The following is a 25198-nucleotide window of genomic DNA, read 5'->3' on the forward strand; positions in this document are numbered from 1 at the left end:
GCGCCAGGGTTTCTATCCCGATCAGATTGGGGGCGGGACTCTGTCGTGGGCGGCGGCTGTTGAATTCATCACAGGATCATCTTCTCATCTTCTCATCATCTGCCTGCAGGCCTCCATTTTTAAAGCGCGAGTAAGAAGACGGCAGAGCGCTCAATGAGCCTCGCCGCCTCCTGGTAAACAGCGTGAGGCGCTGGAGATGCAGAACTCACACACACACACACACACACACACACACACACACACACACACACACACACACACACACACTGTGGACCTACAGTGTGATGGGACTGTGTTTCTGCTGGCTGGGGATCAGTCGCAGCTCCAGCCCTGAGAGCTGCTGAACATCAAGCACCCGCCTCACCCGCCTCACCCGTCTCACCCCCACCTCCCTCCTCCCATCGCTCCGTTCATCCCCTGTTATTTCCCGCCGTCAACTCGTCCCCCAGCTGTTCCCATTCCCGGCACGGCGCTCCGACGCTGGCTCTGGCATTGCCAGCCCATTTTTGCTTTCATGATTCGCTCTTAGTTCCGCTTTCTCTTTCTACAATTACGTCCCAATTTGCACCTCTCTCTGTCTCTCTCTCCCTCTCCCTCTCCCTCTCATCTGTGTGTGTCTGCTGGAGGGGACGGAGCAGGAGAGGCTGCAGCTCCCAGGGGAGCCGGAGCCTGTTTGAACCTGCGTGAGCGCCGGGGCTGAGGTGGTGACATCACAGCTCCTGCCGCTGTGTTTGAGCACCCTTGCGCTGAAGCATGACAGGGACGTGTCCCCCCATGGGCGTGCAACCTCCTCCCCTCCCCCTCCACACACACACACACACACACACACACACACACACACACACACACACACACTGGGTGTTGTGAAGGTGGCCTGCTTGCGCTGTGACTGGTGTCGCTGGCGGCGCTCAGCGTCACATCAAGGAGCTTTTCTCAGGCGTCCTTCGCTGCCAGGACGCCCACTTTCACGCTCGCTCAGTCATCACCCTCGGCGCCGCCCGCTCACTCTCGTTTGACCGTGGCGCCCCCCCCACCCCGCAACCTCCCATCAGAGTGACGAGGTCGTCCGCGCCGGGCTCGACCTGCTGGGTCGCCGCCACCAGATGTTTGTCCGGCGTCACGCGGCGCATCTGGGACGCAACATCTGGCCGAATGGCGCCGCTGAACAGAGGGTCATCGTGGTTCTAGTTCTGGAGAGTGGCTTTGGTCTCCAGGCCACTTGTCTCGGACTCAGAGGTCTAGTCTCGGTCTCGGACTGGACAGACTCGGCCAACACTGCAGTAGCTGCGTTTCCATGACCCCGAGAATTGCGCGAAACCGAAATATGGCAATAAAAAAACTTGGTGATGGAAAGAGCTCGACTTGGAAAAACCTCTCAGATTTGGCTGAAAGGTTTGGACTCTCCCATCAGGTGGTTTTGCACGTATCCACATGGAGCTTTATCGCAAAAGTTTCATGTAAAAAAAAAACAAAAAAAAAACACTTTTTTTTGGCATTGACACGTTAGCGGACGTGACGGTACAGGGGTCACATGACCAGTTGACCTGACCAGTGAAAATGGTGCGTTATGATTGGACGGAGGAGGAGACGTAATATTTTTAACAAGTCACCCCCCCCCCCATCCGCCCATCCCCCTTATTCCCAGTTCATTTATTTTTTTTGATTTTATGAAGCAAAGTTGTTTTTTTGAAAATGGTTCAAAAATAGTTGGCAAAGCGGCAACAACATTAAAGAAAATGACTTACTGAAAGAGATGTTGCTGCTCCATTTGAATTGAAAAAAAGAAACTGGTTGTTTTTTTTCTGCTTTGTTGTTATTTCATTCTTCTTTGATATAAAGTCTTGCTCTGTTCTTGGTCTCGGTTGCTGACGTCTGGACTACAAAACACTACAAACTTGTTTACCCCCCCAACCCACTGCCCCATCCTCACCCCCCCCCCTCCGCCGCCTTGAGCCACACTTCCAGACAAGTTGCAGCGTGTGTGTGTTGGGATTAAAACTCGCACTTATCATCCACTAATCAGCTGCTTAACTTTAATTAGCCACCGCTAGCTGCGTCCTGGGAGCTCACCGCAGAGTCTGGCTGCTGTCAAATGTGCCCGTGCATCTATTATGTTCCCTGACAGCAGCGCAGTAAATTTATTCCGTCTTTGGCGCCTCATCGAGAGCCGAGTTGACCTGCTTCTCCAGTGAGATGCTGATCTCCTCCCAGCCGTCCACGCCGGATGCTGATAGAGGCCTTACTGAACAAAGTCACCAGGATCCGTTTGCAATTATTCTTTTTGTGTTGTTTTGTCCTGGCGTGATTGCTTTAATAGCCGCGGTTCGAGCCGCCCAGGAGAGCTTTTTTTGGGGAAGAGGTTGGGAAATTTGTGTGGAAACCCCCCCCCCCAACCACGACTTACATTAATACATTTAAATGACGTTTTGTGCGTCCGTTGACTGTGTCAACATGAGGGTGAACATGAAAGTTGGATGAAAACACTTTTTTTTTTCTCTCCACTCTCTTTTTCTTCGTGCTCATCCGTCCAGTCGCTGTTTTTTTTCCGTCTCTGCTCTCACGGCCGCCAGCGCTCGCACCTGCGGGCCAAGTTCAAGGTGGAGGCCCGAGATGAAAAATAAAATGGAATTTGGCAAAGGAGCTCGCAGGGCTGGACTCTGGCGCCAACCCGAAGTTGAAAAATGATTCTTGATTCGTCGTGACTTTTTCTCAAACCCCTGGAAAGTGATTGGTGAAACTGCTGCATGTCTTGTTTGTTTATTTGTTTGTTTTTTTCTTCCTTCTGCTGCTCAGTGCGCGGCTGCGCCCCGAGGGCTAAATGCACCGCGGCTGGCCGCGCTGGCCGCTGCTCCGTTGTGCCGTTCGCCAGATCATTTCGATCACGGCGTCGGGATTTCTTGCAAATTAAAAGCCTGCAAACGAGCTCAGCCAGCCAAACCTGCGCCGTGCATGTGTTAACCGGCTCATATACTGAGGACAGACAGACAAAACAACCAACGCAGCGCTGATTTCTCATTTCCTCTCTTTATCGCCGGGGCTTTTAAGTGGACAAGCCACCAGTGGATGAAACGGGAGACGTGCTGAGATAATGATTTGGCCCGGGAAAATCTCCACTTCCATGCCGCTCACATCAGACGGCATACTGTAGTAGCTCGCGCGTGTGCGTGTGCGTGTGCGTGTGTGTGTGTGTTGATTGTGTGCAGGTTATGTGGGCCAGATAATGTTGTGATTCACTGAAAAGAAGAGCATCAAAACAAACAGCCCATGAGGAAGAAGATGACAGACTCCAATATAAATGGCACGACAGGGTGCCTCCCTCCGTCCGTCCGTCCATCACAGACACGACAGTTTTTTTTTTTTCGCAAAATAAAAGCAATATTTTGAAAATTTGCAGGGTGTCCATTGAATGGTGTGAAGCGCGTCAGCCGTAATTCTTCTCTTTGATGACTTGGTCAGTCAACCGGTCACGTGACCCCCGTACGTCACGTCCGCTGACGTGTGAATGCGGGAAAAAAGTGTTTCCGCGACACTTTTGCGATATTCCTCCAAGTGGATGTGTGTGTGTGTGTGTGTGTAAAAACCACCTGATGAGAGCCTCAAAACCTTGGAGCCGTACTTGAGAGCTTCTTCCAAGTTGAGCCGTTTCCATCACCAGTTTCTTATCGCCATTTTTAGGTTTTGCCCAATTCTAGAGTTAATGGAAACGCAGCTGGTATCAGGTTTAATGCTGCCGGTTGAGCCAGTCAGCAGCAGCAGCAGCAGCAGCAGCAGCTGGAGCCGCAGCTGCACTCTGACCTCAGCCAGTTGGATGAAGAGCTACAACATTTTTTCCTCTGATGGCTTTCTTCTCTTTATTTTATTTTTTACATTTTTTGTTAAATGTGTATTCAGCTTTGGTGGAACCACCGCTGGCATTGCCAGACACTTCCCGCCAGCTGCTTTCTTTCTTTTTTTTCCTGTCTTATCTTCCTTTTTTTTTTTTTTTATCTTCTTTTGTGGGTTTTTAGTCGAGCGTCGCAGCGGTCTCTCTGTCCCACACCTAGAGGAATGCTGATTGTCTCCCGCCAGAAGCGCTGCACATGGGATTTTTTTTGGACGTCCGAGAACAGAATGAGCCAGCAGTAGATGATTTCATTAAGTTTGAAATCTTTGTTGTTGTTTTTGTTGCTTTTTTTTTGTCCCTTTTTTGTAGACCTGAAGCTCCTCTGCTGTTGTTCTCGCTCTTTGATTTACTTGATTTCATTTAAGCATTTAACAAGAGGGGCTGCAGAACCATCAGGGAGCCAGCGAGGCTACTGATGATGCCACACACACACACACACACACACACACACACACACACACACACACACACACTCCTCTGCGGTGCAGCTGATGGCCATTTTGGGCCATCCCACAAAACGAGTGACATAAAAGGCTTATTAGAAGAGGGAGTTTCCTGGGAGACGCTGGGATCGAGCCTTTTGTTTTTAATGTCAGCCGCTTCCACCAGGAAGTTTCCCCACACTTTTAATTACTCAGTTGAATGAATGGAATTGTTTTTTTGGGTTGTTTTTTTTTTTGTGCGCCTCCGATGAACACGAATGGCCCCGTACTTTCTTCCAAATTAACTTTCTCAGAATAAAGACGGAGCCGACCAAATTGGGATTAGAGATGAATTCCAAGGAAAATAAGAAGCGCCGCCGAGGCCGGCTTTTTAGACAGGCTTGCTAACCAAACATGATGGAAGATCCTCGTGAAACCATAAAAAGCTGTAAATAATTACTGCGGTAAAAAGAAAAATAATTCCTTGAGCGGCTCTGCTCTTCGTCATAAGTGAGGACGCCTCGAGGTGGCGCTTGGTTGGCCATAAATTGCTGTTGTTATTGAGCTGCTGGTAATTTAATGGCGGGCGCAGCAGCTCGCCGCTTGGCGGCACCGAAGGCTCAGCCAGACACAAAACAACAGCAAAGCGTCAAAGGTGCTTTAGAAACCGACACTGTTGTTTGTTTGTGTTTGTGTGTGTGCATGCGTGCGTGGAGGCGTGCGAGAGTTGCACATTTGAAGGATCCGTGTTGTTTTCCGGCCTTTTCATCCTGGCGGTCCGAGCGGCCCAGACAGTCAAAGTCTTTGTGCACTTGTGCATCTATTCATCTGTCCGCCTGCGTTAACGTCCTGCTGGTCGGCGGAGGCACTGACGCCGTCTCTTCTCTTCTCTTCTCTTCTCTTCTCTTCTCTTCTCTTCTCCTCCTGTGTTGTGTTGTGTTGTGCAGCGGTGAAGAGGCTGATGAAAGAGGCCGCCGAGCTGAGGGATCCCACCGAGCACTACCACGCTCAGCCGCTGGACGTAAGTTCTTGTGTGTTTTTAGCGTTTCTGACAAGTCTTGTTTTTTTTTGTTTTTTTTATCTGCCGTTTTTTTTTCGGGTGAGTTTATCTTGCAAGCAACTGCAACAATTTTCTTTTCCAATCCATCGATTCATCAAGCAGCCGAGCGGGCGATGAAACGGCCGTGTTGAAGCAAGAAAAAAAGAATTCTTGTCAGCCCAACTTTTTCATTTCAAGTTGGGGGAAAAAAAAAAGAAAGGGAAATTCAAATCTCATCCACTCCACAACCTTTTTCTGACAGCAGAGCTGAGCTTCACATCCAGGAAGAGCAGATAATATATTCCCTTTTTTTTTTTTTGCCGTCGGCTCGCTGCTGCTGCTGAAATCTGATTTTAATTTCTCGCACAAAGCAAGTGACAGCAGACCCGTACTCCACTCCGGAGTGCTAAAGCTGTTGTGCTTTTCTTATAGTTGTCATTATATATATAAAAAAAAAAAAGAAAGAATATTCCCCAAACCACACGAGCAGCTGTCTGGTCTTCTCACTACAAACAATTTAAAGGTCTGGCGTCGTCCTCAGCCAGTGGAGCAGCCTCACATCACTGTGCATCCAAATATTCATCTAAAAAAAAAAAAAAAAAAATCCCCCGGGATTCTCCTTTAGCCCTGTGTTTGCATCCTGCTGCTAAAACAGACCTTCCATACGTCTTTTCAGCACAGTGGCTCTTTGAATGAAGGAGATCTCTTGCTTGCCGTCGCCCCCTGCAGGACAACCTCTTCGAGTGGCACTTTTCCGTGCGCGGGCCGCCCGACTCGGACTTCGACGGCGGCGTTTACCACGGCCGGATCGTGCTGCCGCCCGAGTACCCCATGAAGCCCCCCAGCATCATCCTGCTGACGGTAAGGAGGGCGACAGCCAATCCAACCCCCTCCACCCCCCTCCCCCTCCCCTCTCAGTATCTTCTCTCGGCTCGCGTCCCGCTAATCTCGGCGCCGGAGCGGAACGACGAGGCGTCAGATGGGATGATCAAAGGGCGGGAGAAGGGACGGCGTGTCATCGCACCCGCAGCTATTCCTGGTCGGAGCGCCGCAAAGTGACAGTTGTCACATGAAAGCCTCAGCTGTCACCGCGCTGTCACACACAATCTTCGCTGGTTCAGTGGAAATATAGTTTGTTTTTTTTTTTTTTTCCCCACCCCTTCACTAATTACTGACATTTTGAGAACGAATGTATATAGTTTCATTGTCAGCGTTGACTTTGTGTGACACCTCTTTTGTCCCCTTGTTGTCATTTTCAAACCTTTGCATTCCAAAAAGTCTCCCAGAGGTCATTGTTCCTCCTCTGATGTCTCAGCGTCCCGTCATTGTTCATGTTACCCTCAGTCATCACCTCCGCTATCCTCCTAGACACGCACCTAATTGCAGCCCCACTGCCTGCTTTATTTTCTCTCCCCCCCGCCCCTCTTCATGACGTTGCCTGCTCAGCCAAACGGGAGGTTCGAAGTGGGGAAGAAGATTTGCCTGAGCATCTCTGGCCACCATCCAGAAACCTGGCAGCCCTCCTGGAGCAGTGAGTATCCTCACACAGTCACTCAACTCACACGCTTTCCTGAGGACATCCAGTTCCATTCCCGCCGTCTGGAAGTTTATTACATGCATGAATAGCAAAAGGCTGCGGCCATCAGTTGAACAGTAAATTAAAATTTGCCTTGATTTATGATTTTTACTGTGGTAAAAGCTTAGCAAACGGCCCATAAATACATTAATAAAAGTGTATAATCGCAGTATAATCAAAGTACTTTGGTTTTCCTACCTTTAGAATGGTTCTTATATGTACATAAGAATATCCACAGATCCATTAACCAACGAAGAAGAAGCAGGTGGACGAGGTACCCAGGTTTGTGCACTGTAGTTTACTGGCAAGCTCGGGAGAGGGTAGGGGAATATAAGAGTGCTGCAATCTAAAATGTAACCACTTGATGTCGCTGTTTCTTGTTCAGAATCTCCACATATCACACGCTGGACCTTTAAATGATAGAGGTGGTCGAAGGGGCAAAGAAACGCCTTTTACCAAAAAATCCTTCAACCCCGTCCCCCCTCCTGCCTCCCCCACTCGCTATCCCCCTCCTAAAAAAATAAAAATAAATCCTTCCAAATTGCTTGCCTCATCCCAACATAATGACATTATTCCGCTGGATGATGTCAATATTAGTATTAAAATGCAAACATCCCTCCTACCTGCCACTGACTCTCTCATCAGACTGCCTCGCATCTTCCCCTGCACGCATTCTCCCTCAATAATCCTGCTGAAGACCGTGTTCCTGGCCGACTCTCCTCCACCCGTGTCGCTCACTTCCTGTCGGGAGTGACCTCGGCCGTGCCTGGCGGTGGGTAATTGATACTTCACTGCTGGCCCGGCCCTGCCCTGGCCGACGGAAGGGCTTCCAGGTTTCTGCTGCTCGGCTTTATTACGGTCCGCCTACATGTTTAATGGAGTGAGGCTGAGTGATTTTAAGCGGCCTCTCTGATGTCACGTTGGAGGAAAATTCACATTTTCTCACCCTCCCCCTTTTTCTTTTTGCACATTGCACATTTATTTTTGATCTTTTTTGGATTATATATCGTGTTAAGCACGTGCAGCAGCAGCTAATGCTGCAGTTAGCAGTGCTGGTAATTGGTCCTGTGCACTGGTGCGTAGAGGCGCTTCACCCGTAATTACTTTTAATGATAGAATATAATTACGTTCGTACTCCATGAGTTTTCAAATTCACAGTTTTGCCCAAAAACTAAATGCATAAAAAAAACAGTCAAGCACGTAATAATTTATAGATTAAAGGTCTATTTTGAACAGCGACATCAGGTGGTTTTATTTTAGATTGCAGCGTTCGGTCTCCCTCCCCTTCCTGTTCTTGCCAGTGAGCTACATTGGCCTGCCCACCCAAACCTGGATACCTCGTCCACCTTCTTCTTCATTGGTCTATTTGAGGACGCAAGGCGTTCATTGTAATTACGAAACGCGCTGTCAGGCCGCTGGATTGTCCACACCAGGCTTCCTTAGAAATATGGAAAAATCATAAATCAAGCCAAATATGACACAGTGGAACTTTTAAGGCATCACATTGTAACTACAAACTGAACAACAGAAACCCAAAATAAGGTACAAGCCCATACAAAGTATCGTCAATTCCCAACACAACAGTCTTATCCCGGTTAACACGGTCACCTTGAAAACAGAATTCTTGTCTTCCGCTAACGCAGGGATTTGAAGGGGCTTCTCCGCGCTTTACTCAGCATCCTAAAGGAGATGGGAGCGGGAGCCGGCGGCCACAGCAAAGCCAGTCATAACACGCACATCCACACACACACAGACCCACACACACACACACACGCGCGCAGGCGGGCCTGACCCCGGCCATATTGTGCGAGCCGGTCTCGTGCCAGCTGGAGGACGCGGCAGCGGCGCATGCGGGTGCGGGTGCGCGGCAGCAGCAGCAGCGGCGGGCGGCTCTAAATCCGGGGCTTACGCTCGGCAAACAAAGCGTGGCTCCGGCGGCTCTTATGTAACGACGGGGACACTGAACACATCGACATGTGCACAGCGCAGTTTAACCTTCTCTGTTTTGCCCCCCCCCCCCCCTCCTTTCACCCACCCAGCGCAGTGTTGAGCCGCCTCCGCGTCTAATTTGTTTCCCTCATCTTCTCTCTGTTCCTCCCCCGCCCGTCTCTCCCTCCTCCAGTCCGCACCGCCCTGCTTGCCATCATCGGCTTCATGCCATCCAAAGGAGAGGGAGCCATCGGGTCTCTTGATTACACCCCCGAAGAGAGGAAGGCCCTCGCCAAAAAGTGAGAACCGCCAAATGAGAATATACCCCACCACCACCGGCTCGTATTGCACATGATGTAGCCGCTCCTGTCAATGGTAACGCATCATAATCTGGTAAAAGTGATCAGACGAGATCATCTGCGGCTGCTGCTGCTGCTGTGGACGGCGACACTCCAGAGTGTTATTGCTACACTTATAGCCTCACACAGCACCGGTGGGCTTCGCTTGGCAAGAAAAATTGTGGATAATATTTTTGAAAAAGTAATGTTAAGACAGGATCCTAAAGGCATTTTAGTGATTATTAGTGACCATAGATATTTTTGACATTGGCTTGCAGGTGAGGACCAGTGAAAAATGTTATAAAAATGTAAAAAATAAAAACTCTGGGTGCTCCATAAAGCCGCCTACTGGCAAAAACACTGTTCCAGACTAGAATGGCCCTAGCGGGCCGGTACGAAGGTCGTAGAGACGTGGAACAAAGATCCACGCGTTCCTCTCTTCAAGACCCGCATTATTACGCTCTGACTTTTGGTTTCACAACAAACCAAAAGGGAGCTATGTCCATTTATTTAAAAAATAATTGAGAATTTTTTGCGTCATCCCTATAGTTGTTTTTCTTTCAAAGTCCTTTAATGTTGAGTTCCACAGATGGGTGCAATTTAAGTGAAAGAGTTCAAGAGTTCCCGCTGAAGGTTCTTTAAACTTCAGTATATGACAGGACACGCTCTGATGAAAAAAAAGTCTCCTTTGGATCGTTTCACGAAAACACATCGTTCTCCTTTCGCAGCTCGTCAAGGTCCGGACAGCAAAATTCGAGCCATTTAAGATGCAGTCCGAAGCCGTTCACTCAGGTTTATTGAAAGGAGAGAACTGCTCCTCCCACCCCATTTGGACTCACAGCTCAGCAAAATTCATTATCAGCTGCAATCCCTGGTCTTCAGGGACGGCGTGCAGAGGCTCGTTTCGCTCTCTTATTCTTCTCCCTGGTGAGGAAACATCTCCAAGTCGGACACGTATGGAGGAGGACTGAGATGTGTTTTCATTAGCACATGGAGATGAGATTGGCAGGAAGGAAAGACGTGTGTTTTTCCATAAATGCTTGGCCGTTTTTTTTCCCTGCCCCGACGGAGAAATGAACTTTTTTTTTTTTTTAAACCTTTTTCTTTCCATCTCAAGGCAGAAAGCACTCTGGGGTTTTTTTCCCCTCCTGGTGGTTGTGAGTCTCACTGTCAGTCAGCCGAGAGCCTCCTGCTCGGCCATCCGCTCGACGCTTTGATGCTTTTCCAACTTTCTGACTGACATATTAAGGGCCGGGGAAGTCGAGTCCGCCGGCGCCCCCCGAGTGGAGACTTGGAAAAAAGCAGCCAGTCCCGCCTTCCCGCCGCCTACCTGAGTGCTCTGTTGGCGAGCAGGGCGAGGTGCTGTCGCTGTTCGTTGTCACGTTTCTCACCATCTTCTTCTTCTTCTTCCTCTTCTTCTATCTCATTATCCGGAGTAGGGTCACGGGGGTGCCCTAGCGCCTCACCCTGTCCCTCAGGCTGCCCTAGCCCAGCCACCCTACAGAGGAAACTATATTTTGGCCGCTTGTATCCGCGATCTCGTTCTTTCGGTCATCACCCAAAGCTGATGACCAGAGGTGAGGGTGGGATCAGAGATCAACCAGTAAATCGAGAGCTTGGCCTTTCAGCTCAGCTCCTTCTTCACCACCACAGATTGGCACGGTTGAACGCCTTCTCCAAACCCAGAAAGCACGTGTGGACTTGTGCCAAATGTTTCTCACCATAGTTTTGGCAAAACTCCTCGGCTCCTCTGTGTTAGTTCACATTTTTTCCTTTTTCATTTTGAGTTCTTATTTTCGTCCCAGGCTCGGGGGGGGGGGGGAGCCGCAGCTCAACTGGGTTAAATGACTCAAGATGAAGCGCTGTTTTGCATATATGCTAATTGTGACAGGCCTGGCGGAAAAACAGCGCTCGCAGGGCCGACACGCAGAGCAGCAGGGCAGCGCTCGTAGCTGCTCTGCTTGCTTTGCGTGCTGCGTCGGCTCCTGTTAATTCACAGTGGTACAGCCTAATGTACAGCGTGTTACAGGTCACATACTGTAATCGTGCAGAACTGAGACCGGCCGCTGCCGCCTCAGCCGTGGGGAGCAGCGAGGCTCGGGAACGGAGGCGGAGCAGCATCTGTGATGTTTCCTGTTGTTGACTGCGTGCTCCCACTCCCACCAGGGTGAAGTTGTTCGTGTTTTTGGCTCTTTGACTTGTTTTTTGTTTTTGTTTTTGTGAATATTATTCACACTTTGATGGCAACAATTTACATAGCCGCAGCAGACAAGCTTATGAAACACCTGTTGAGAGCCGCTTTAGCGCCCAGGTGGGCTTGTCTTTTTTTTTCTTTCAGCGATGCCAGGATGCATTTTTTCTGTAATAAACTTCATGTTTTCCGTCCATTTTATCATCAGTATTTCTCATCACAGATTCTTGTGGACTCCAGTCAAGGACAATCTGGTACCCAAGAGACATCAATGTGTGTCCAGGACGCAGCTTCAGGCCAAACTCTGGCTGTGTTTCCATGACCCCTAGAAAAACCTACATATCGCAATAAAATATAAAACGGAATCTCCTAAACTGGGAAGAACCTCTTAAATATGGCTCAAAGGTTCTCATCAGGTGGTTTTTTTTTCAGACGCATCCATAAAGAAGTGTATTGCAAAAGTGTCATGGAAAGACTTTTTCCGCATTTACACGTCAGCGGATGTGACGTACGGGGTCACGTGACCAGTTCACTGACCAGTGAAAATGACGCGTTATGATTGGACGGAATATATAACAACCATTCTCGACGTAATTCTCGGAAATCTCGCACGACAAGATTTTACGAGAATTCCGTCTTATGAGCTTCAACACCATTCAATGGAAACACCTGCACATCGCAATTGTATTTTGTCGAAATCTTTTACAAATATCGCTTTTATTTTGTGAAAAACTGTCACAGAAACACAGCTTCTGATGCTTCGTTTGACCGTCGGCTTTAGAAGATGATGCATCGGGGCCCTTTGTGACATCACAAAAACGTTTTAGCGCACAAAGTTTCTACAAAGGGAAGCCAGCCAAAAAGTAGTTTAGTTTTTGTTTGATTGTCATTTCAAGACATCTGTTAAAGGGGACTATTAAAAAAAAAAAAAAAAAAAAAAAAAAAAACAATTCAGAATGAAGACGTTCGAAGGTCTTCATTCTGAAATTCCGCCGTGCCGGGAGTTTGCCGCAGAAACTGGCAGGCGAGTCTCTCCGCTCCCCTGAATCCCGCCGTCAGGGAAAAGTCATCCGGAGATGTAATTAGACGAGTCGGCCAGGCGGGTGTTTTTTTTTTTTTTTTTTTCAAGCTCACCCTTCAGCGTCTGCCAACAATAAGCGACGCCAAAACACAGAATGAAATGGACTCCCGGACGCCTCCGTCCTGCGCCGCTGCGCACCGCCGCCTTCACATGACGTCTAAATCTGATGAGTCCCGACCACCTCAGTGACGCCCGTCCGGGCCGTTTCAACTCGAGTCGAGCCTCTCAGATTCGGATTTGCTCAATAGCCCGATTTATTTATTTATTTATTTATTTATCTATTTTTACAAAACCCTAAATGCGCTGTGGCATTTGCTAAAACCTGAGTACACAAGTCCTCACTGTAAATACGCCGGAATCAGCACTGCAGATAAATCTTTATCCGTCCTGCCAAAACAATGGACATAAAGAGTCCATTAACGTCCACAAGTTCATCAGCATTCACACATAATAATTCCATAGCTACAAGTGTGTTTGTCTATTATCCACTCTGTAAGTTGTGCTTTAAAAGTCCTTAAAGTCGGACGCTCTCTAATATGAATGGGTAGCTTGTTCCAAATATTCTAAACATCCTTGTCGGTGCTGCTGCGTGGTGTGATGTGCCACAGGTGGCAGGTTTAAAAAAAGATAATAAATGAATGAATGAATGAATGCGCGTCTCTGAGAGCCGATAGCGAAGCTCCGTCTGAAAGCCTCCTTTGTCTCGCCATAATCAAAGTGCCAAATTACAATGGGCCAAGCTCCAGATGACGGTGCACTCTCTCTCTCCCTCTCTCTCTCTCTTGCTGGCTCGCTCAACCCCCCCCCCACTTTGTCTCACTGGCAGATAAATCAATAAGACGCGCTTGGCGCTCGCTGCTTGAAAACTCTGTGAAAATGCGCCACTTAAATGTCAGCCAGAGTCCTTTTGTCTGCCCTGCCTGCCTCCTATCTCTCCCCCTCCCGCTCGCCCTCTCTCTCTCCGGGGTAGTGGGGAGGGAGGGTGTGAGGGGGGCCAGGGGTGCAATGGGGTTGTTAGTGTTGACCACAACAACGACGACGACGACAACAACAACACGCTCGGCCTGCCAACACGTTCAAAGTGCAGCCTGCTCCTGTGTGTGTGTGTGTGTGTGTGTGTGTGTGTGTGTGTGTGTGTGTGTGTGTGTGTGTGGAGGGTTCACCGCTCCAGATGCAACCCGCCCTTCTCGTCCCCCCGCCCTCTGTTGTTGTTGCAGGAACTAAGGGGAGGGAGTTTGGAGAAGGAAGACAGACAGACAGACAGACAGACAGACAGGCGGCGGCATCGCCGTGCTTGTTCGATGGCAATCAGATTGATGTTGTCTAAAAAAATTTTAAAACAATGCTTGCAAATTAAACCTGTGCAGTCGGCGTTGAAGGTGCGCGCCGGGTTATTATTATTATTCGGCTGTGAACTATTGGTTTATTTTTTTTCTCCCCCTTTCCCAAGCACCGCTTTTTTCACTTTCTCATTTCTTGGGCGTGATTAAGGAGGAAAAAAAACAAAACAACCCACCCCATCACGCTTTAACACGTCTGATTTGAAATTTCACAGCCTTTTGTCGCCGGGTTCCTCCGTGAAGTTTTGCAGCTCTGCGTGTGATTGGATAGTGGTGAGAGGAGGCCACTCGGGGACGACTGGGAAGCAGGAGGGAACTTTATTTATTTATTTTCCTCGCTGACGGCTTCAAGTGACGGCTCTTCCGGGCGTCTTTCTGCTCGGTTAGAGCGACAATTTGAGACCCGCCACGTGTCTGCGGTGACATTGAAACACCAACGCCAGCGTTGGAGGCGGTGAAGTGGACGGTGGCTTCACTTCACTTCACATCACAAACCGGCTGATTTAGTGATCGGGGGTTGGGGGGCACAAATTAGGGCTCCTCCAACAAGGTTGCGCTCGAAGGTCTTTACGGCAAGTTGGAGTTTGGCAATAAAAATATCGCTGAGCCGTAGTCGGAGTCAAGGGACTCGGAGGCATTTTTCCTGGGTCCGGTCTCTGGGCTGGGCGGACTGGGCACTGCTGGACACTCAGCCAACAGTGTAATGACAGATAATAACAGAAAGGAATCCAGCTGCTTCCTTGTTTGGCTCTGTTGGTGACTCCCAGAGTGACTCACCCCCTTATTTAAGAATTCATTTGTTTTTTAATTTTTTGAAGCAAAGCAGTTTTTTTTTTGGTTTGTTTTTTTTATGGTTCAAAATATTTGACAGCAAAAATTAACAAGCTTGAATTGAAAAAAAAAAGAAGATGCTATTCATTTGTTCTGTTTTGTGGTTATTTTTCGGTGTCTCGATCTCACTGCTCTCTCGTCGCTCTTGCTAATGTCTTTGCCTCGGTTGGTGCCGTCTTTACTACCGTGCTAGTAAAACACTGAAAAATGGATGAAATACAACCAGTTTTTTTTTTTTACTTGCTTTTAATATTAATAGAATTTCTTCAAGTTCAGCGGGCCGGATTAAAAAGCTTAACGGACCGCCTATGGCCCCCGGGCCGTAGTTTGGCCACGGCAACATTTAAACCCAGCCTTTGCCGATGGACGATGCCGAAGTGAGACAGGCGGGTGTGTTTTTTTTTTTTTGTTTGGTTTTTCTGTTTTACTCCTCCGTCCATCCGTCCGTCCGTCCTCACCGTGTGAGCGTCCGTGTGTCCTGCCAGGTCCCTGGACTTCTGCTGCGACGCCTGCGGCTGCTCCATGCGCTGCTCCCTCCTGCCGCTCACCTCCAACAGCAACTCCAGGGCTGCCGACCGCGAGGCCAAGGAGCTGGCGCAGCAGATCAACTTCAAGGTAGCCACAGAGCTGCACCTGCAGGCTCACACACACACACACACACACACACACACACACACACACACACACACACACACACACACACACACAGGTGGCCGGGCTTTATTTGTCCCTGTGGGGGAAACGGATTTGCAGCGGCGATCAATAGGACTAAACTCATATTCCAGACGAGACATATTGAGCAGCCACAGTGACAAACTGCTGCTGCTGCAGCTGCAGCAGTAACTCGGCAGATCCTCCTCCACTGATCTGCAGCCTGTTGCTGCTGGACGTCACAAACACAGGTCACGACACGGAGAGGCAGCGTGCCGAGGTCTCCGCCGCCACTGTAGCCGGATTCACATCCCACTTTTTTCTTTTTTTTCCCTCAACATGGACTCTAATTTTAGGCCTGACTGCTGTCGCTATAACAACCAAATGACTTTCTAACAATAGCCTCTTTCTCACACGGCCGCCCCGGGTCATGCAGAACGCTTGATTGATTGATCACGCTCACGATGCATCACAAACGTGCCGGTGTCACGTTTTGCTTTTTTTCATTTATTAGTTTTCATTTTTTCAAACGCAGGCCGAGTCCAATCAGTTAGTGAATGAGAGGCGAAGAACTCAAGCTGAAACTGCCGCCGCCGCTGCCATGGCCCGAGCGCAGGCCTCCACCTCTGCAGGCCAGGAGGCTGCTGACAGCCTGCAGGCTGGACAGGTAGGAGACATACAACCTGCTCCCCTTCCCCAAACCCCCACTAGTCCAGAGGTTGGGGAACGTTTTTGGGAGGGAGCTGGAGCAGGGTCCCTGCCTGAGGTGGAGGCGCTCAAGTATCTCGGGGTCTTGTTCTCCAGTGAGGGGAAGATGGAGCGTGAGATGGACAGGCAGTACAGCATCTGCAGTGTTGCAGTCGCTGTACTGATCTGTGGTGTCGCCGCTCCACCCTCACCTGTAGATAGAACGAGATCGCGGATACAAGCGGCCGAAATGAGCTTGGAGTAGAGCTGCTGCTCCTCCACATGGTGAGGAGCCAGCTGAGGAGGCTCAGGCATCTGCTTGGGAGGCCTCCTGGACGCCTCCCTCCCTGGAGAGGTGTTCCAGGCAGGTCCCACTGGGAGGAGACCTCCATGGAGACCCAGGACACGCTGGAGGAACCAGGTCTCTGGCCTGGGAAGGCCTTGGGGTCCCACCGGATGAGCTGGATGGATGATGAGCCACCTCATAGGAGAAACAATGCATCATGGGATATGTAGAAAACTTGTTGCTTTAATGTCAGTTGAAAATGAACCAAAGCAAAGTTGCAACCAAATCAGTGTCTGTGAAGCCTCGCGGTGTTTGGCTCTTTATTGAAATGATTCTTCAAACACTGATGAAATTCTTCCTCACTCTTAACATCATTCCATCAAGTTCAGCGGGCCCGATTAAAAAGCTTACTGGGCTGTATTTTGGCCCTGGGCCGTAGTTTGCCCACGCCTGCACCAGTCCAACATCGCTGACATCCCATCCCTCCATTCACCCAATAACAACAACAAGGCGTCTTCTCTTGTCTGGCAGCCCAGCAGCCTTTTCAGACAAGTTTTCCAACTGCTCCCAAAGTTTTTATCACAGTGAAGCTGCAGTTTTGCTCTTTTATTATTAAAAAAAAAAATCTTCTCTCCGCGATGATGATGATGTTGGTGCAGCTGCGGTTGTTGCTGCTGTTGCTGCTGCTGCTGCTGCTGCTGCTGTTGGTGCCGAAAAACAGCCACATTAGTCCCTCCAAATACTTAATCAGCGTCTTAAGCCGGGTAGAAATGCGTGCAGCCAGAGCCGGGCAGCCTCGCAGGCAGAAGCTGTTGCCGTGGTAACAAACCACAAACTTGCCACAATCTCGAGAAAGAGAGAGAGAGAGAGAGAGAGAGAGAGAGAAAAAAAAATGAAATCTCTTCAAACAATATTGGAGTCGCTCACAAGTTGCTACGGCAGACTGCAAATGTCATTAAAGGTCTTTCCTTTTCTTTCTTCTTTGCTTCTTTTTGTCTTTTTTTTGCGTCGCAGGGAAGAAAAGAAAAGCCAGATGTCAGATAATTGAGCCGAGCGCTGATGAAGTTGATGAAGGTGTTTTTAAGTGTCGAAGCGCTGAAGGTTGATGAGTCAGCTGCTCTAAGTGCTCCCTCTCCTCCTCCTCCTCCTCCTCCTCCTTTGCCTCCTCCTCCTTCTTCATCCTGCATCTTTCCTCCCATCATTTTTTTTTCCTTCAGAAGCCTCCATAACTGGACGGATCAGAAAAGCCCAGCTTTGTTTACAAACCATCGTTTCAACAGATCAGACTTTGCTGTGCGAGTTTCCTATCGGAGACTCGCAGAACAAAAAGTTGTGCAGCAGCTCCAGAGTCTCCCCACTGCCTCGCAGAGCAGCAGTTTTGAGGGCTGTATTTCTTCAGAACATGATGAATAATTGCTCGCACATTGCTAGCAAACATCCAGCGCTCCAAGACAGGTCGGCTGCGGTCATGTGATTCATTTCATTTCATCGGTTTGCAAACGCTGCTGCTTTTGATGCATTTTTTCCACCAGCTGATTTCTAAACTCGGTCGTCCCCAGTGCTCCAGTCACCACTGAACACCACCCGCCTGCGTCCCCATTGATCGCATCTGATTGGAGCGGCTAATTTCAGCTCCAAAGGCTTTTTCGCTTTTTGTTTGTGTGGCCCATTTTTTGGCGGCCCTTCCCCCGCTCACACTATTGTGCCTTATTATGAGTCCAGGCAATGCTCACAATAGAACCGGGAGCAGAAATTGTCCAACAAAAGAAATCCCCATAATTGTCCTTTGTATGTGTCGTTCTAACATTGAAAAATGTTCTTTTTTTTTTTTTTTTTTTTAAATAAAAGCTGAGTTGCTTCGGGGGACTTTAATTTGACACATGAGTGGGAAAATCCCTGCTGGCAAAACACACAGGACGCGTGTTTGGTCCTGTTGGTGTCCTGGGACGAACCAGCACTGCTGCCGCTGCTGCTGCAGGAAGAATACAGAGCACCTGCTGCTGCTGCTGCTGCTGCTGCTGCAGGAAGAACTCAGAGCACCTGCTGCTGCTGCTGCTGCTGCAGGAAGAATACAGAGCACCTGCTGCTGCTGCTGCTGCTGCTGCTGCTAGAACTCAGAGCACCTGCTGCTGCTGCTGCTGCTGCTGCTGCTGCTAGAACTCAGAGCACCTGCTGCTGCTGCTGCTGCTGCTGCTAGAACTCAGAGCACCTGCTGCTGCTGCTGCTGCAGGAAGAACTCAGAGCACCTGCTGCTGCTGCTGCTGCTGCTGCTGCTGCTGCAGGAAGAACTCAGAGCACCTACTGCTGCTGCTGCTGCAGGAAGAACTCAGAGCACCTACTACTGCTGCTGCTCCTGCTGCTGCTGCTGCTGCTGCTGCTGCAGGAAGAACTCAGAGCACCTACTGCTGCTTCTGCTGCTGCTGCTGCTGCTGCTGCTGCTGGAAGAACTCAGAGCACCTACTGCTGCTGCTACTGCTGCTGCTGCTGCTGCTGCTGCTAGAACTCAGAGCACCTGCTGCTGCTGCTGCTGCTCATTTCAGGGCAAAATAATGTATAGAGCACTGGTAAAACGTGTGTGTGTGTGTGTGTGTGTGTGTGTGTGTGTGTGTGTGTGTGTGTGTGTGTGTGTGTGTGTGTGTGTGTGTGTGTGTGTGTGTGTGTGTGTGTGTGATGGCTCTTTTTGTTCAGATTGAACAAAAAAAGACCTGCTGGGAAGAAAAGATTCAGGAACGCAGCAGCAGCAGCAGCCTGTTGGGGGTCTCGGGAGCCTGAGCAACACATCCGTAATAACATCATCTGCTGCTGCGGAGCCCGGGCCTGACTCTACGGTGGGACTGTGGGGATGCTCGGCTCCTGTTACACCTGTTTTGGAGCAACAGTGGGAACAGCAGCAGCAGCAGCAGCACATGGACGCCCAGCAGGCTGCAGTCCATCATTAAAAACTTCTCTGCCCAGTGTGTGTGTGTGTGTGTGTGTGCAGTGTGTGTGTGTTTCAAAGTTTTGCTTTGTAGACTAAAAAGTTGCTGTGTGTGTCTTTTACCACCGACTTACACCGAAAGCGTCTGTAGCTCTGCAACCTCTCACAGCAAACACATTTGCGAGCGCCAACGTCTGGCGCGGCGGCTCCATCGGTTCCCGCCAGGATTGTAGGGAGTTTTGCGTGTATTCCAAGAAAACAACGGTGAAACAGTCTTTTAAAGTTTCCCTGCAGTTTGTTCATCATAGTTTCAGCTTTGAAGTGGAATCTGCTTTATTATTCGACGGCCGAACTGAACAGCGTTGAAGCCGATACGTCGCGTTGACGTTTCACAGCAAAATCCAGCACATTGTGCATTATAATGGAACCAGATCCGACTTTTCCAATCGCTGACTTCCTGCCTGAACCGTTCTACCTGCTGCCGTTGAAGCATGATTGGTGCAAATTGGGGGTGAGAGAGCTGAGTTGCACATCTCTTCCGTTCTTTTGCCTCCCTTTAAACGGCCGTATACCCCCCCTCGCACCAAACATCCCAGTGAGCTCAGTACTCATCCTGCTCACTGGTGATTCTGCCTCAGAGGCGTCGAGCTGCAGGGCTGAGCCTTCAGCCTCCTCTCACTCGCACTCTCACTCGCACTCTCACTCACTTTCTTATTCTCTCTCTTTTTTTCTTTTCCTTTTACAAGCTTTTCAGATGTTCTGGGTGGGTGGCTGGTTGGTTGGAATGGGAGCTTTGTTGCATAAGAGGATTGCATTTTTTTTTTTTTTTTTGGTCGCCAGCTGCTCCCGACGGCCGCCGCCGCCAGCCAGCCAGCCAGCCAGCCAGCCAGCCAGCCAGCCAGCCAGCCAGCCAGCCAGCCAGCCAGCCAGCCAGCCAGCCAGCCGCACTGTCTGAAGGAGCAGAGAGGAGGGAGGACTTAGATTAGTGCTGGTGACGGTGGATCAACGCAGAGACGGAGGGGAGTCGCTCGCGTTTGGGGAAAATTAGGAGCGGCCATCTGCCGCTCTAGTCGGACGACTCGCGACTCGCGACTCACGATAGTCTCAGCAGCAGCAGCAGCACCAGCAGCAGCAGCACCAGCAGCAGCAGCAGCAGCAGCATCAGCAGCAGCATCAGCAGCACCAGCAGCAGCAGCAGCAGCAGCTCCACCAGCAGCACGTTTGAAAAACTTGAAAGGACGGACAGACTGGTTGCTCTGACTGATTGGGGTTTTTCCTTCCAGTCAGTCTGTTGTCGAGGGTGGGGGGGTGGGGGGGTAGTGGGTGGCTTGCAAGCGAAGCACTTCCTCCCAGTGGCGGAGGCGCCCAAATCATGGCTCATTATTAGTTTATGGCGGAGGCAGATAATTGTAGCAGCGCCGCTTGATCTTGAAACCTTTGACCAAGCAGCCTCCAGTGCTGACGGGGGGACTCTAATGATCCCCCCCCCACCCCACACACACACACACACACACACACACACACACACACACACACACACACACACACACACACACTTCCCCGAGGGGCTGGGTGGTAATAAAGAAGAAAGAATAGTACAATCATAAGTTGAAGTAGAAAAAAATTGAGCTGATCTGAACAAACAGAATGAGTCGTTAAGTCTGTAAATTTTCAGAAGTGCCTGATATCTCAGTGAGTGATGCTGCTGCTGCTGCTGCTGCTGCTGCTGCTGCTGCTGCTGAATGGACAGGAAAACTGCCCAACTTCCGAATGACTTCCCGAAGCGCGTCAGGCGAATTCTGTCCACTTTTATGGGAAAAGTGGGGCTGAACATCTGTGGCTGGAAAAGCAAGTGAATCGTGGTGAAACGAGCGTAAAAGATGGATCAGCAGGATTTGCATTAACATTCATTAACATGCAGCCAAAAGAAAGATTGGAATTTTGCAAAAATACAAATGCAAATACTCCGACTCTACTCACTCTGTAAAAAAGTGTTCTCGGTGCGTCCGCAGTTTTCAACATTGCTTAATATTTTTCCTCTGCTGACGTCTCCGTCTCCGTCCCCCCCGACCCCCCCATGCAGACGGAGGAGGCGCCTCCAGCTGAGGAGGAGGAGCAGCAGGAGGAGCAGCAGGAGGACCAGGAGGAGCAGGAGCAGCAGGAGGAGGAGCAGCCCGCCGCTGACCCCACCCCTGTCGCCCCAGGCCCCGCCCCCGCCACCCCGGGCCGGCCCCTGAGCCCTCGGCAGCGCCGCGCCCAGAGGAGGGAGGGGGCGGGGCCCCGGCCAGGCCTGGCCCCGCCCCCCGCCCAGGAGCAGGAGAGCCGCGCCGGCTCGGCCGCCCTCATCGTGCTGCTCACGCTGGCGCTGGCCGCCCTGGTCTTCCGCAGGATCTACCTGGCGCAGGAGTACAAGTTCGACTACGACCTGTGACCTGCTGCGACATCGACCCCGCCCCCCCACCCCCCCACGCCCCTCTCCTGGAGCCCACCACTACCACCGCCCCCGCCGCCCGCCAGCCACCACCACTTCTGCTTCTGCTTCTGCCACCAACGGGAACAGAGCGCAGCCGAGGCTCCGCCCCCCCGAGGCTCCAGCCGTGAAGGAACTTCCTGATTGTGACGGACCACCAAACACCTCCAGGGGGGCCTCAGAGTCACGATGAACGTTACTCTCCCCGACAGCAGGGGGGTGGTGGGTGGTGGGCGGGAGGGGGGGAAGGGGGGTTCTTTTTTTCTTTATTTTCTTTATTTTTAAAAACAACGTGTAGCTTTGTTCTGTTAGCGCTCGGCTCAGTAGACACACACACACACACACACACATCGGATCAGAGACTGTGCCCCCCCCCCCCATCTCGTGGAATTCTGAGGGAATTTTTTTCCGCTCCAAGCCTCTGAGGGCTCCTGCTGCTTCCACCACTTCCTGCTTCCTTCCTTCTTTCCTACCTTGCTGCGCTTTAACTTCCTGTCAGGTCACAGCAGTCCAGTGCCAGCACGCCAGGCTGTGTGTGTGTGCGTGTACAGGTGCGTGTGTGTGTGTGTGTGTGTGCGTGTGTGTGTGTGTGTGTGCTTTTAACGCTACGAGTGCTTTTAAAAAGCCAAACGTGGGCGTCAGATTTCGGAGGACCAAAAGTGCCAAAAGCCTAAAATAAATGAATGCACAGATAAAATAATAAATGAGGCTGAATGGTGGCAGGTTTCCAGGGCGGAAGATGAGTTACTGTGGAAGAAGCCAACGCAGACGTTTATTTCTAAAGAAACTTCAGCTCTCTGTGTAAATTGAATTTGCTCCTCGACGTCGGATTGGCTTCAAACACATTTTCCTTTTTCCTCTTCAGCGGACTTTTTAACCCCATTGATTTCCGCCCCATTCTCGAGTTTTGCCTCTCTTTTTTTTTTTTCTTTTTAATTTCTTGTTTTTCTTTTCTCGTTTTGCATTCCTCCGTTTCCTTTCCAGCTATTGATTTCTCAATCACCTCAGACTCTTCTTCCTCTTCCGCTGCTCTTCAGTGCCGAGGTCAAAACAGCAGTTGGTTGAAAACACGTCCGAAGGTCGGCAGCGCCCCCGCCGCTCGTCGTCTTGATTAGAGGAACATTGGGGAATAAAGTTCCGGCCTCATTGTTGAGAAAAGGAACACGGGGACAAAAAAAAAAACACACAAAGGGAAGAAAAACGTGCGAATGAATGAATCCTTTTAAAGTCAGATATGAACCATGTTTGCGTTTCAGGCATAAACTCGAGGAGCAAACTGAAGGTTAATTAAATCCTCAAATAAAAGCAGAGGCTGATATTTCAAATGAATTATTGGCTTCATATATAACTTATTTTTCTTTCTTCTGTCTCAAGGCCTCCAGGTCGGCAGGTTTCACTTTGTGTGTTTGCAGTTTTTTGACAGTTTTGGTCCTCAAACATTTGTTGCCGTTAAATTACTTGTCGTGTGTGTGTGTGTGTGTGTGTGTGTGTGTGTGTGTGTGTGTGTGTGTGTGTGTGTGTGTGTGTGTGTGTGTGTGTGTGTTAATCCTGCTGTTTTGATTGTGGTGCCGCATCATTACAGATGTGATGCGGCGTCATTGTGTGTTATGAGAAGAGGAGAAACAAAATGTCAGGGCAGAGAGAGAGTGTGGATGAGAATAATAATAGGACACACACACACACACACACACACACACACACACACAGACACACACACACACACGAGACTGATCGGTAAGATTCCAACAACCCTGGTTACAGCCCTGTGTGTGTGTGTGTGTGTGTGTGTGTGTGTGTGTGTGTGTGTGTGTGTGTGTGTGTGTGTGTGTGTGTGTGTGTGTGTGTGTGTGTGTGTGTGTGTGTGTTTTGGCGGCACCTCTCCATTCACATTCGTCAGCCTCTCGGTGCTGCTGGCTCCACTGGGCTGCTGCTGCTGGAGGGTTTAATCAAGCTGCCAGAGGAGCCGCCGCTGGTTGACGGCACGCGCCGGTCTCGCGGCGTGCCGCTGCGCGACCTTTCCCCTGACTGACGGCCGCCGCCAACACCGCCGTACCACGCATCTGCACCGTCTCTGGCAGGATGTTTGGCCTTTTCAATCCGACCCCGACCAGGTGCGATGTCGACGCTCCCCGCCTTTTTTTTTTTTTTTTCTCTCTTGAGTAACCACGTCGAGTCGAGTGTGTAATTGGCGGAGAAGCAGGAAGTGACTGATGCTAGCTCCCTTATACAGAAAATACAGAAGAAGAAGAAGAAGCGAGCGGAAGCTAATACCTTCATTTCCAGTCAGAAGTTTGGAAACACCTGACCGACCCAACCCTCTTTAACAAGTTGTAAATATGTCTAATGTGCATGAGCGAACGAGCTAGCGAGCTAGCTAGCTAGCCCTCTGTTTGGCCCGGTGCTCAGTGAGGAAAACGCTACCCTGCCAAGACGAGAGACCAAAGACGGGGAGCTGCTGCGTCGGCGTGGATGCGGCAGTTTGCAACGAGTGGAGCCAAAGGCTACAAGCTAAAAACTAATTGTTTGAATGAACTGCGGAGGACAGAGGTTTCAAACAGTTGTCTTTTTTTAAGAATCTAAGGGGATTCCCTGTTGCTAAACATTTTAAATGGGCTCTTTTCAAGGTGGCTGTGTGAAATAGGCCTCAGAGATGTTGTGTTTTCCATCATCTTCTGCCTCGGTACCGGCCTCGGGTCAGCTGGGGATTGGTCGCCCTCCCACTCACCCTGTTCACACACTCAGAAACTTCTAACTCGACTCAACAATAGCCGACACTGGTAGTGGCGCGATATCTTCTAAACACTCCCTCAGTCGCACGTTAAAGAAAGGAGCGACTCCGGTGTTTGTTGTTGTTGTTTCTTGTCGTCTTTTTCTTTCCTTTCCCTTATACATCAAAGTGTGCTGCGCAGCCTCGGGGGGATTTGGGCTGCAGCCGCGTCTGCGAAACACGTTGTGTAACGCTCCCCGTGCCTCCGCAGGGAACCCGGCAGACAGTCTGATAAGTGACTCGTTCGGAATGGAAGCAGTTTAAAACCGCGGAAAAAAACAAATTGAAAAAAAAATAATAAATACATCTTCCAGCATCAACCGGCAGCAGCAGACGTCTGCTCCCCTGTGTGGCGCCGCCGAGTCGTGAGCTCATCATCGGGCGGCGGCGGCGGCGGCGGCGGCGCCTGGTTTCCCGCCGCCGGCTGCAGCCTCCAGGTGACAGCGCTGAGTGGCAGCTGTCAGCCGTCAGGTTGCATTGTGGGTAAAAAAAAAAAAAAAAGTCTGGCAGTGAACATTGTGGGATTTGAGAGTTTGCTGCGCTCATTTCAATGTTTTTTTTTTTGTTTTTTTTTCTTTGTCTACATTTTCAACTTTTATCGCCCTCCATCTTTTGGAGCCCACGGACAGTTTTTCTTCTCATTCCGTCGTCGTTGTTTTATTTTTATTTTCTTTCCGATTCCAAAACACGTCGCGGGTGTGCCGCCTAAACCAATGATGCACCTAGCTGGGGGCGTGGCCACCGTGCTAATGCTAACACTACACGTTACAAAGGGACCAACCATGGATGT

At 50.1% G+C, this 25198-nt stretch overlaps 1 protein-coding gene across 2 annotated transcripts in view; it reads left to right on the plus strand.

Annotated features, from left to right (window-relative positions):
* ube2j1 (ubiquitin-conjugating enzyme E2, J1) overlaps nucleotides 1-22970 on the plus strand; it is a 30346-nt gene extending 7376 nt beyond the window's left edge. Inside the window, exons 2-9 of one of the 2 annotated variants that reach the window (XM_076013019.1) lie at nucleotides 5253-5326; nucleotides 6074-6205; nucleotides 6791-6875; nucleotides 9043-9148; nucleotides 15116-15245; nucleotides 15817-15948; nucleotides 21255-22135; nucleotides 22193-22970. In XM_076013019.1, the coding sequence (XP_075869134.1) occupies nucleotides 5253-5326; nucleotides 6074-6205; nucleotides 6791-6875; nucleotides 9043-9148; nucleotides 15116-15245; nucleotides 15817-15948; nucleotides 21255-21602 (1007 nt within the window). In that variant the 3' untranslated portion in view covers nucleotides 21603-22135; nucleotides 22193-22970. The remainder of the gene's footprint in view (nucleotides 1-5252; nucleotides 5327-6073; nucleotides 6206-6790; nucleotides 6876-9042; nucleotides 9149-15115; nucleotides 15246-15816; nucleotides 15949-21254; nucleotides 22136-22192) is intronic. The other variant, XM_076013020.1, reaches the window with a different exon arrangement.
* Nucleotides 22971-25198: the final 2228 nt, after the last annotated feature.

The sequence above is a fragment of the Nelusetta ayraudi genome, unplaced genomic scaffold (genome assembly GCF_046127955.1).
Source record: "Nelusetta ayraudi isolate G7.1 ecotype Tasmania unplaced genomic scaffold, CSIRO-AGI_Nayr_v1 ptg000140l, whole genome shotgun sequence".
Classification (NCBI taxonomy): Eukaryota; Metazoa; Chordata; class Actinopteri; order Tetraodontiformes; family Monacanthidae; genus Nelusetta; species Nelusetta ayraudi.